The following is a 12,176-nucleotide window of genomic DNA, read 5'->3' on the forward strand; positions in this document are numbered from 1 at the left end:
TTCGGCAGCCCAGGGTTCACAGGTTCAGATCCAGGGTGTGAACCTAAGCACCACTCATCAAGCCATACAGTGGCAAGCATCCCATGTATGGGGTAGAGGAAAATGGGCACGGATGTTCGCTCAGGGCTAATCTTCCTCAAAAAAAAAAAAGAAAAAGACGACAGAGAAAAAAATAGGCAAGATTAAACTCTATGATGATATAAATCAGAATATAAGTCACATTTGGGGTGAAAGAGTGACTGGGAAGGGACACAAGGGAGACTCCCTAAGTGCAGGTAATGTTCCGTATCCTGTTCTGGGTAGTTACAGGAATAAATTCACTTTGTAAAAATTCATTGAGCCTTACAGCTAAGAGGTACGCACATTACGTATGCTATAGCACAATGGAAAAAAATTTTTTAATGTAACTACAAATTTCAAAAAAATCTCAGAAAACTAAGTTGGAGATTATTTACTTCCATTTGAGAAATTAGGAACCTAAGAAAATCAAGAGGTTAAAACGACTTGCTTGTGGTCATATTTTAAGTAAATGACAGAATTAAAGCTTGGCTCCTATCTGTGAACAATGTATACCTAAAGAGGACAACCCCTTCCTACTCACAACTACTCCTTTAATCACATTATCATGCTTATTTCCTTCAAAGCTCTTAAAACTACACAAAATGATTTTTATTATATGTTAATTTAATTGCTGTCTTTCCCTAATAAAGTGTAAGCCACCTGACAGCAGGAACCTTATCTGTTCAGCGCAGTACCCCGATACCTAGAACAGAGCCTAGTACACACTAGGTACTTAATAAGTATCCAGAATGAGTGAAATCACCATACCCCAACTCTTTCCTGTGGTTTGTCTGTTTGAAGGTGGGAATTCACTTTGATATCTGTTGGAATAGTAACTGAATGCAAGTCTGGCTGTATTATACTTCAAATACAGTCATTAATATATCTTAAGATGGTTAAAAAATGATAAAGATAAATAATTTAACAATGATGAATTATGGAAAAGCAAAATGGTAGAATGGTTCTATTTAATGATTTGTGACATTTCAAATAATAATGACTTCAATAAAAGAATTAAAAAATAAAATGACAATAATGAAGTATAGAAAAGTTTCTTCTCAAGAAAAAATTATATGTTCATCTACTAAATATCATGGCTTAGATGGCCAGAGTTACTGCATTTGAATGCAAATTTAGCATAAATTACAAGACAATCATGCAGATTTTAGGACAGCCTGGGAAAGCTTTATTATTAGGGGAAAAAAACAAAAAAACAGATTGTGTCCTCTGCCTTAAGAGGACTGATGTGACACTGTCTTGATAGGGATGCTCTATATTCCGTCTTATGTTCTATCTTCCTTATGTTCTTTAAGTGCTTTACTTGAGTAGTTTTCTGTGTGTAAATCATTAATACTTTTATTACACATCCTAAATAAATAAGATTGAAAGATTTAGTAAGTAGCTATTCTCTCAGAAAAGGTATTACGTAAATGAAAAAGTGCTATCATTCAATCTTTTCTTTAAAATCAGACTGTCATAAATTTCTTTAAACTTCCCTTTTTAAAAACACACTTTAGTACATTCCAGATTTTTTTAAAGCCTTCTTCCTATAAAAGTACTGCTTATGCTATTCACACGGCACCTGGTACACATTATCTCCCTTTATTAATATTTATGTATATAGCTTATTTCTGCCAACCACACAGACTTCACTCCCATGCATGCTGTATATTTGTATCCTAAAACTCAGCAAAGTAAGCGCTTCAAGAATGTCTGCTTTAATTGATGAAAAAGGCATCTAAAGTGGTAGAAAGAGCATCAGGTTGGGATTCAGGAAACAATTTCTGCCCTTCATGTTGTGGCCTACAAACAAGCCTCTTTACTATCCCTGCGCTTTGAACTAAATACTTTCTAGGTCTTTTCGAGCTCTGAGAAGTGAGGCTTCTAATGAGTTAGAATAAAACCCAGGTTTTTTCCTATTTTTTTCTCTTAGAAATATTATTTACAATCCTCTTAAAATTGGAATGATAAACCAATTTGTGGATTTATAGCAATCTTTGTGACTCCTCTTCTAGTACCATGTGCAAATTATTCTACCGACCGCTAAAGAGCATTGCTCCAACATGGTAAGCTGGTCTAAGAAATGAAAATAAACCTTGAATAAGGTTTATTATTTAATAAACGTTAAGTAGACTAATAACCTTATTCTAATTCCAGCAGAACTAGTAGCTGATTCTACTAGTTGTCAGGAAAGCAGGTATTAATTCTAGTTTTATAAATAGCATAGATTTCATGTTACCCTCAAGATCCTACTGCTTAGGAAGGAGGAAAACATCTTATTTTGCTATCTTTTTTGTTTTGTCTTCTATTTGATATTTGAAAGTAGAATATTCTAGAGTTAATATAAACCACAATCTCTAAACCCAATGTATTCTTTCTATACACTGTAGCATTTTGGTTTACATACTCTAGGAAATAGGTTCTTCTAAACACATTACCAAAAACAACCAAAAAACCCACAACTCTTCTATATGTTGTGTATTTTTTTTAAGATACTGAAATCAAATTTAGAGACTGAGTTTCAAAAGAGTTTATATAGTGAGAATAACTTAAAATGCCTTAAATTACTTAGATGACTTAAAGTACTTAAATATCCATAAAGCACTGCATAAATGCTTTTGTTTAAATGCCAGAAAAGTACTGAAAATATATTTTTGTTGATGGAACCCTGAACAGTAAGAGTAAATAAAATAAATACATACAGTGATTTACAATATATAAGAGTGCACATGAAAATATTTGATTATTTAAATGAAAGAGAAAGAACACATAAGCATTGTATAGTTGAATAATGAAACATGTTTATGATCTGAGTCCACTAAGCATTAATTTGACAAATAGATGTAATTATCTTACATAAGACAAATAAGATTTAATAGTGGTTAGGAAATACTATTATCTGACCACAGAGCAACAACTTTGAATCCAATGTCAAAAAGAAATTTACCTTTCTGGGCTTTCATTGTCTGTTCTTCAATTTGCCTTAGACGTTCCATTAGCTCTTCCTTTTCACGTTCTATTCTTTCCTTTTCTTTTTCTGCTATTTCTCTTTTCTTCTTTTCATTTTCTAATTGCGCCCTTAAAAGGAATTGCAAGTGCTATGTTACAAATTAATAAATAGAAATTTTCACATGAAACCTAAGTACTAACTGAATCAACTAAGAAGAAACTAAAGCACAAACATTTTAACAGTTTCATTATATTTAGCTGTGTTCAAAAAATCATACAGTTAAAAATATAGGATTACTCTGTTATATATACATATACTGGATTACAATGTATGTCTTACTGTGGGGTCACAATAAATATAGTCAATGACTGTTAAAAAAATTAATAACAGTCATTTTAGGAAAATTCTCAAAGGACAAATTTAAAAACTGCTAGGAAAGTAAAACTGTCAAATACATCCCTTGTGTGCAAAGCATGTTTTTAAAGCAGACTTGAGTAGGGGAAAAAAAATGGGAGATTTATCACTTGTATAGTCAATGAACTTTGACAATCAATTATACGCTGGCACAAAAGGAATTAACTGCACAGTTGCCATACCCAAGAAAATGCCTTCTTTAGATTAGCAGCAGCCTTCCATTGCGGGAAATAACAAAGGCTTGAAGGGAGCACACAAGGCTGTTTCACTTTAAACAGTAAAATAACCTGAGAGGGCAACAATTTTCAATCATTAACAACAAATTAATACAAGTTTAATTTCTAAGGTAGTACCAATTTATGCTTAGATATAAGTTGGCAAACAGGTTTAATCTCCTTTGACAATTCCATTCGAATGATGGTAGGTATCTAATGCTGTTTAAAAAGATCTTCATGAGAGCTCAGTGGGGAAGACTGCCTCCATCATGTACCTGCATCTCCCATGAGCCTATGAGACTGCTTCTTTTAATATAGCCAAATTCATTCATCAAACACCTACCAAGAGCCCACCACAGGTCAGAGTCTATGCTGAGAGCCAGAAATATAAAGATTATAAAGAAAAGAGTTAGAGGAGACACTATGTTAACTATCAGATAATATTGTCTACTTAGGTTTAATCAATACTCAATATTCCCATTACTTTAACAGAAATAAATTTTTTTTTTTTAGTAAAAAAGAAAGCAATATGATTTCATCTATGAAATTTATCTGAGTATATCTAAATGTTGTCAAAAAAGACATCACTGCCATCTGGTGTCAATTCTGAATTTCAGGCACAAAATCACGTAGCTTCTCAACTTCCAGTCTCTAATAAACTTAGTGGCAAAGTTTTATCATCAAAGTTTTTTTTCCTTACCCTATAAACATAAACTTAAAAATTCCTGCAGCTCCTAGATACCTATCTGCCCCCAACACTGAAAGAGAATCCAGCTTTGGGGCAAACCGGTAGGGCTGTGACAAGCCAGCAAGAGGTACGACAGATAACTGACGGTGTCCTCCAGTGCACTTAAGACAAAACATGAAGTCTAAGAGGCACCACACCTCCCCTACTGGTTTTAGTGAATCTTCAAGCATTTAAGAATCCAGGGCCTGGAGTTCATTCATGCGGGGAGAGCTCTCCCTCTGTTCTGGAGTTCCCTACAAGGTACTTTCTCAACAGCCAGGAGGAAGAGTCAACAACTAACCCCGCCCCCACCTCAAGACTTGGGCTCATTCTGAATGGAGCACCTTCACCTCTTTCTTCCTATCCTATTTCAATCTACAGAGGACATACAGGCAAAGAGATCTAAGGACTTGGGAGCCCCCACCCCTCTAGAAAACATGAGTGATAGAGGCCTAAAAGAATGCTTGAGTTCCTAATTTCCTTGAGCAAAAGGGCCTGGGGGCCGCCACTGAGGCTAGTCCCCTTTCAGCCTTCTTTAGAAAGCTGAAAAAGCAGGCTGTTCATGAAAGCAAAAGCACAGTACTTTTCAAGCAATTGGCAGTATGAGCTACTCGTTTCCATGCCCGCCTGCCTGTCACCCCAGACCACTGATTAGCCCACCCGACCACATGCCAGCCTCTGCTCAATCACATCTAGTGCTGCCACAGATCCGCAAGACAGTTAGCTTCCTCTTTCCTTCCCTGAGGCCCTGAGACACTTCACAAAGACTCACACAAACCAGATCTCAAGACCCAAAGGCAAAAATATCCATGAACTCAGAACCTTCCAGGTCCAGCTCTGGCACATATATGGTCCCCTCTGGAGACGGTTGCTGGTTTTATTTAGCTTTTCCCAATTGATGTTTCATTTGTTCTTCCTCAAGGATGGAGGACGTAAGGAAATATGGAAGCAGGAAAAAAGACTGAAGGTAACCTGGCCACAAGCAAGTTGGGGGCGGGGGCAGGGAAGGTTAGTCTTCATACTGAAAAATGAAATAAACTTACAGCAGATATTTAACTTGATTACAACATTTAAATCATTTTGCAAAGTTTATTCTGCTGCACTCTTATGAGGCTTGTGTCTCACATCTTATAAGAATTCTCCCCTTACTACAGCCACCACCAACTAACACTCCATTCAATTGACACAAATGCCTTTGGCTCTCCACATCCCTTAGTGGTCCCTAGTTTGGGCAGGCCTGTCTTGTCTCCCTTATGAAACTGGAAGCGCTTGCTTTGCTCCCAACACTGCTCACTTGGGAGGACCAACCTGGTTCACTGGCCCCTAGGCATGCTGTGTATATTCTTTCTCTCTACACATTTGCTTATGGTGGCTTCCTCTTCTGAAAGTATCTTCCCCTTCTCTCTAACTCTTAAGCCTATTTCTAACTTCCAAGCCTTAGGAAAGTCCCACTCCCCCCATGAAGCCTCTGGTGACTACTCTAAACCACAGACATAAACATTTTTATGTAGAGTCTGGGTTTGGAAACACTCATTTGACCAAGCTGTTCTATTTCAAGAATGTAAATAACATATTAATAAACTATCAATTATCTGTACAACCCGTAAAAAATATTTTACAATATCTTACTTTTTAAAGACTATCAGATGAGCCCAATTACATTTTTCTTAAGTGAAGATCAAAAACTAATTTATACTCAACTTCTATTCAGACTATATTAATAATATTAATAATTATTATAGGGGCCAGCCCGATGGTGTAGTGGTTGGGTTCTGTGCTCCACTTCAGCAGCCCAGAGTTCACAGGTTCGGACCCCGGGCGAAGATCTAGCACCGCTCATCAAGCTACACTGTGGCAGCATCCCACATAAAACAGAGGAAGACTGGCACAGATGTTAGCTCAGCAACAATTTTCCTCAAGCAAAAAGAGGAAGACTGGCACCAGATGTTAGCTCAGGGCCAATCTTCCTCACACACACACACACAAATTATAATAGCTACTATTTATTAAGCACCAGGCACTTCGCTAAATGTTTGTGTACCACTGTCATTATTTCTCACAAAAACTCTTGAAGATAGAACTGTTATTTTCATATTAAGAGTAAGTGAAGAGTGGCTCAGAAATTACTTGTTCAACAATGTTAGAAAGAGGATTCAAATCCAGACTTATCTAGTTCCAAAGCCTGTATTCTTTGTGTGGCACCAGCTGCGTCCTAGTGATATAGGCAGCCAGTCATGACACAGAATATCCCACAGCTAACCTACAACTGGCGCATGGATATCTGACTCTAAATAGTAAATCTGAGGGTCTCAGTTTTTAAATTTGGTAACAATTTTTCCCACACACAAAAAAATTTAGGAATTACAGAATGAGTCATTATTCAATTTGGATGTAAATAACTTAAGAGCACAGACTACAGAGACCAACAACCCATGGTATATAATCTCATTTCACTGCAAAAATTCCAAAGTTGTAAGAGCTATGGGGAGAGAATATGGCCACATATACCAAAGTACTGTAGGGCAAGAGGCTTCCTTGCTGCCCCTTCCCAACTACTGTTCTAGCCCCAGAGATTCCAGCAGCACAGACAGCATATCTCTGAGCATTCCCCAAGTATGTCTGCTGGCTACTTTGCCAATGGGCTTGACCAAAACTGTTTCCACATATACAGTTGTCATTTGTCTCTCTCTGACCTATAACTCAGGGAATAAATGAAGACTTGGCATGCCATTTCTGAAAGATCTGCCAAATCACTCTGTAGCTAGACTAATATAAAATATCCTCTAGGCATGCAAATGAATTAAACAGCTACCGAATTCCTACTGTGTACAAGATAGCCAATAAATGCTTGCTAATGAAAGGTTCTAAAATTTATCCAAGACAAGAACCATGGCACTGTTATTTGTGTCAAAAAAGAAACTTAAAAGTCTTCCACTTTCATTTAAGCCTTAGAGTAACTCAAATACAGCACCATCACCAAACAGTACTTATTAATCATACTACATATACTAGAAGCCACACAGCACTCCTCTCTGTGTGTGAGAAATAAAGGACAAATAGACAAATATATTTAAGTTAAGAATGTAAATAATATATCAACATTACAGACAAGCAGAACAGTGAGGACATATTATGGAGTGATGAATATGAGAGAGAATTTATCATTTAACTCATGATGGGAGACCTGAAAGACAGGATGGGAAGGGAGAAAGAAGGTGAGGGTGGAAGGAAGGAAAAAAAATCTTTGTCTTTGAGAAGCAGATGGAAAGGCTATGATAGATAAGAATATATAGAAAGTAAAGCCAACAAAGAACTATTTTAAAAAGCACATTAAGGGGCTGGCCCTGTGGCCGAGTGGTTAAGTTCGCGCGCTCCGCTGCAGGCGGCCCAGTGTTTCGTTAGTTCGAATCCTGGGAGTGGACATGGCACTGCTCATCTCATCACACCACGCTGAGGCAGCGTCCCACATGCCACAACTAGAAGAACCCACAACGAAGAATACACAACTATGTCCGGGGGGCTTTGGGGAGAAAAAGGAAAAAATAAAATCTTAAAAAAAAAAAAAAAAAGCAGCACATTAAGACTAGAGCCACAGGGGCCGGCCCCGTGGCCGAGTGGTTAAGTTCATGCCCTCCGCTGCGGGAGCCCAGGGTTTCACCTGTTCGGATCCTGGGCGCGGACATGGCACCGCTCGTCAGGCCACTTTGAGACGGCGTCCCACATGCCACAACTAGAAGGACCTGCAACTAAGATATACAACTATGTACCGGGGAGATTTGGGGAGATAAAGCAGAAAAAAAAAACTGTCTTTCCTTGATGAGTGCTGTTCCAAAAAAAAAAGACTAGAGCCACAATGTGATCCTAAGCCACATGAGAGCAGTAAAAAAACGACAGAGCACAGTCAAAGTAACAATCCAACTCAGTATCTTTAATGGTGGGGTCAGGAATTACTAGCAAGTTTCATGACTATATAAAAAATGTTTTGTGATGCAGAAAACTTCTCTAAGGCACACAACTTGAGGGAAGCAATCTGAATTAATAAAATATCTGAATTACCTAGAACATTTAAGAAAAAAATACATCATTAAATACAAACGCTGCAAGTATAGGCAGCAAAATTATATGTAGCAGAGGGTCTATTTAATTATTAGATTCAAATCATGTTATTTTCCATATGTTTGAAATATGTAAGTTTATAAATGTTTAGAGTTCCTCAATTTTTTTTCTTTAGGATCTATTCTATTTCTTAGATTATCTTGTTATTCTACAAAGATGTTCTCATTAAACGTTAACTTTAGTTTGGCCTCTTGAATTTTTTCGAAGAAAGTATAAAGTCTAAACTGATCTAGAATCAGATTTGAGAAGTATGTTGCTGGACCCAGTATTCTGGTTCCAGGCTCAACAAGGATTTTATTCAATATCTTTCCATTTCAAAAACTCTCAATTTAATATATTTAACAGTATCTTTTTTCGAAAGTCTAAGTGAACCGTGTTTTTTGCTAAAAAGATCAGTGTCCTTGGTAGAGAGTACTAGTATTATTCCACTCTGTACAGTAACTTTTCACTTGAGTTCTATGATGACACTGACACTGTTTCAAAGCAAAATATTCAGCACATTCTTATCCTGAAAAATTAAGAAATACAAGTCACTAGCAAAACACACTTGAAAATTTCAAACTACTACATACAAACCAATGTCTGTGAGTGAAAAGCATGATAAAAGAAAAGCAAATCAGTGAAATCATGAAAATCTACTTTCTCAGAAATATCTGTCAAAGATTTCTAACTTGAAAATTATAGTTATTTTAAAAGAGAACAGTGATAATACTGCCATTCAATTTTAATACAATGAAAATAACATAAAAATGTAAATTCAAAGTTAAAGAAACTGAGCATTCTTAAATTTTAGGTAGCTTACTCCTTTTAAGAATGGAAGGCTGTAAATCCCGTACCTCTCCAGCTGCTTCTGGTGTTTCTCCTCCCTAGCCTGGGCCTTCATCTGTTGTACTTCAATGGTATCAGGCTTCCTTCTTCGCATGTACAGTTCATGGTTTCCCATACATAATGCCAAAATCCGCTTGTTGATTCTCAGACGAGGTGCATAAAAAACAAAATCCTAAACATAAAGTATTCTGAATTTAGTATCTTCCTGAAGGATAGTCTCTCTCACAATAACCTGTACTAAACTTCAATATGTGGTATGAATTCTAATGTCATATTGCATATAGTTTAGAAATCATAAAACTTCGTAACTCATAGTGAGTATGCCATGCCTTCACATGACTGGTTCCTCACCTTTTCCTTCCCTACCAGTCTTGTGGAGAGGCTAATGATCTTAACCTAACACATTAAATGTCATTTATTCTTTTTTCTTCTCCAAACTAACGATGAGCATCGGTTCCTTCACCTCAGAGGAAGAACTTCTGTTTGTTTTGCCTTTTGCCATTAATCCCAAAATTGGTTGTTTGTTCAGGGCTGTCAAGTTTTTTAACCTGGAAATGTTCTCCTTATCTTTTTGTCTTTTCAATAACTAATTGAATACTAGAGTATACTTGACACTAGAGGAATCAAAGAATCTATTTAAACAGATTTCTTAAGTTTAAGGCTTCGAGTTACAGAAACACCAAGTTCATAATGCAAAACACTATAAACCATTAATTAGAATAGGGCTACCTCTGATACATTTCTAGTCACCAACAAACAAGTTTTTTTTAATTGCTTCTTAGGGAAATGGTGATTGTTTTCAACCACCTCCTAATAAATATTACCTACTTCGTAAAATAAAACTCTAATATGTTGTAAAAAGTTAATTAAAACCTTGTATTTTTCATAACATTCATTATTTCCTGACTAGGAAAGTTAAACTATGGAAAGAGAATGTTCCTCAGGAGCAATCCAATAAATGAAAAATGCCATTCTTCAAGTGATATCACAGCAAAGTGGCAGAAATTTAGAGTTAATACATAAAACATGTAAAAGAATTTTACTTACAGGTGCCTTTTTGTCGATTGGCTTTATAACAAATTTTTTGTCATTAAATGAAATATTTCTGATTTCACTCCAGGGAAAACCAATTTTAGGTGTTAACCTTAAAAAATAAAAGCATCCCTTTAATTAAAAGCAGGAAACCATAGACAAAATTCATAATAACTTTTTTGGGGCCAATTTAACTGAATGAGTAGTCTTAAAGACTTCCAGACTTTCAGAGTGTATTAACTTACTCCTAACACACTGGTGATCTTATCTTTTAAGGAGAAATTTGATAAATTAAATCACATAAAATAAAGAATAACTAGCCAAAGACTTCATAAATGTGTCATGAACCTTGAAAGCATTATACTTATTTTCCTAAAATTACCTAGAAAAAAAAGGAACTAGAATATGGAACTGAGCCTCTTGGGGTTTGCACCAGCTCTATGTAGACTCAAGCTGCTACAACTATCAGTTTAAATATGTTTAAGAAGAGAGGGGAAAAAAGAAAGCCTTTATAAATTTTCATGTGAATTATGGACTAAGTTACTAAATATAAAAAAAATCTTATTTCCTTCCTATGTTTAGTTTTAGTTTCATTATTTCATTATTATTTCAATAATTTTCAAAATAAAGAAAAAGAAGAAAAGATTTTGTCCACAAAAATTAAAATGTTTGGATATCTGTGACTATAACAAAACACTAAACTTTCAGTGCACTTTAAAAGGATTAATTTTATAGTATGTGAATTAAATCTCCATAAAAAAATTTTAAACACTCACATACACAAATGTTTGGATAAATGGTAGAGCTAGAATTTCAACTCTAAGATTATACAACAGTTGTCCCCATTTACCACCCTACAGACAAAGATTTAGGGAATCAGATTGGAACTAGTAGTTTTGTTTCTGTCTTTCATATTATTTTACCTTTTGTGACTAAATGTGTCACTGTTGTCCAATAACAAGAGTGTGAAATGACTGTGACACCTATGCTGGTCAAAAGACATCTTTTGTCAGTCTTCTGATAACAGAGCATGAATGTCTACCTATTTATAGTCTTTTTAATTCTTAAGCAGGCTAGAACCTGCAGCACAGTGAATAATTTTTTCTACAGAAAACATTCTGTACTCAATATGCATGTGTTATACTGCCCTCAAATGGCCACTGAGATAAGTCAAAGTTATCTGTTAAAAAAGAGATTGCTAAAACACAATCTTTTTTTTTTTTTAAAGATTTTTTTATTATTTCCTTTTTCTCCCCAAAGCCCCCTGGTACATAGTTGTATATTCTTCGTTGTGGGTCCTTCTAGTTGTGGTATGTGGGACGCTGCCTCAGCGTGGTTCGATGAGCAGTATCATGTCCGCGCCTAGGATTCGAACTGACGAAACACTGGGCCACCTGCAGCGGAGCGCGCCAACTTAACCACTCGGCCACAGGGCCAGCCCCTAAAACACAATCTTTTAAAGATAATAGTACACTATGTTTACATGCTACTTTGAAAAATTCTAAAGTAATCTCTTCATATAATTCTCACAACAATCCTAAGAGGTGAGCCTGGCTTCTATGAATTTCAGAGTTAATAACCTGACCAGGGTAACAGACGGTAATTAGTAGCAGAGCCGATAAGAGAACCAAACTAAGCTTTTAAAGTTGTACTCTACTTTGAATTTTTAAAAAATTGTTTTGGAAATTTAAGTAATAGATAAATACACTCTTATCATAAAAAGAAACTGAACCATTACAGCTAAGACCAAAGTCCCCTTGGTCCCCAATCCCCAATCCCTCCCACCCTGAGCCAATTCCCTCTCATCTTCCCCATCTTCACCTGTATCCATATC

At 36.1% G+C, this 12,176-nt stretch overlaps 1 protein-coding gene across 2 annotated transcripts in view; it reads right to left on the reverse strand.

Moving 5' to 3' along the window:
* Nucleotides 1–12,176, reverse strand: part of RDX (radixin) — an 85,502-nt gene that overhangs the window by 36,737 nt on the left and 36,589 nt on the right. The window contains exons 8-10 of one of the 2 annotated variants that reach the window (XM_070623072.1): nucleotides 10,358–10,454; nucleotides 9,319–9,482; nucleotides 3,008–3,138 (exon numbers count right to left, since the gene is read on the reverse strand). In XM_070623072.1, coding sequence (XP_070479173.1) covers nucleotides 3,008–3,138; nucleotides 9,319–9,482; nucleotides 10,358–10,454 — 392 coding nt within the window. Of the gene's footprint in view, nucleotides 1–3,007; nucleotides 3,139–3,606; nucleotides 3,707–9,318; nucleotides 9,483–10,357; nucleotides 10,455–12,176 lie in introns of those variants that run through there. The other variant, XM_070623073.1, reaches the window with a different exon arrangement.

This window comes from Equus przewalskii, chromosome 6 (assembly GCF_037783145.1).
Source record: "Equus przewalskii isolate Varuska chromosome 6, EquPr2, whole genome shotgun sequence".
Taxonomy (NCBI): Eukaryota; Metazoa; Chordata; class Mammalia; order Perissodactyla; family Equidae; genus Equus; species Equus przewalskii.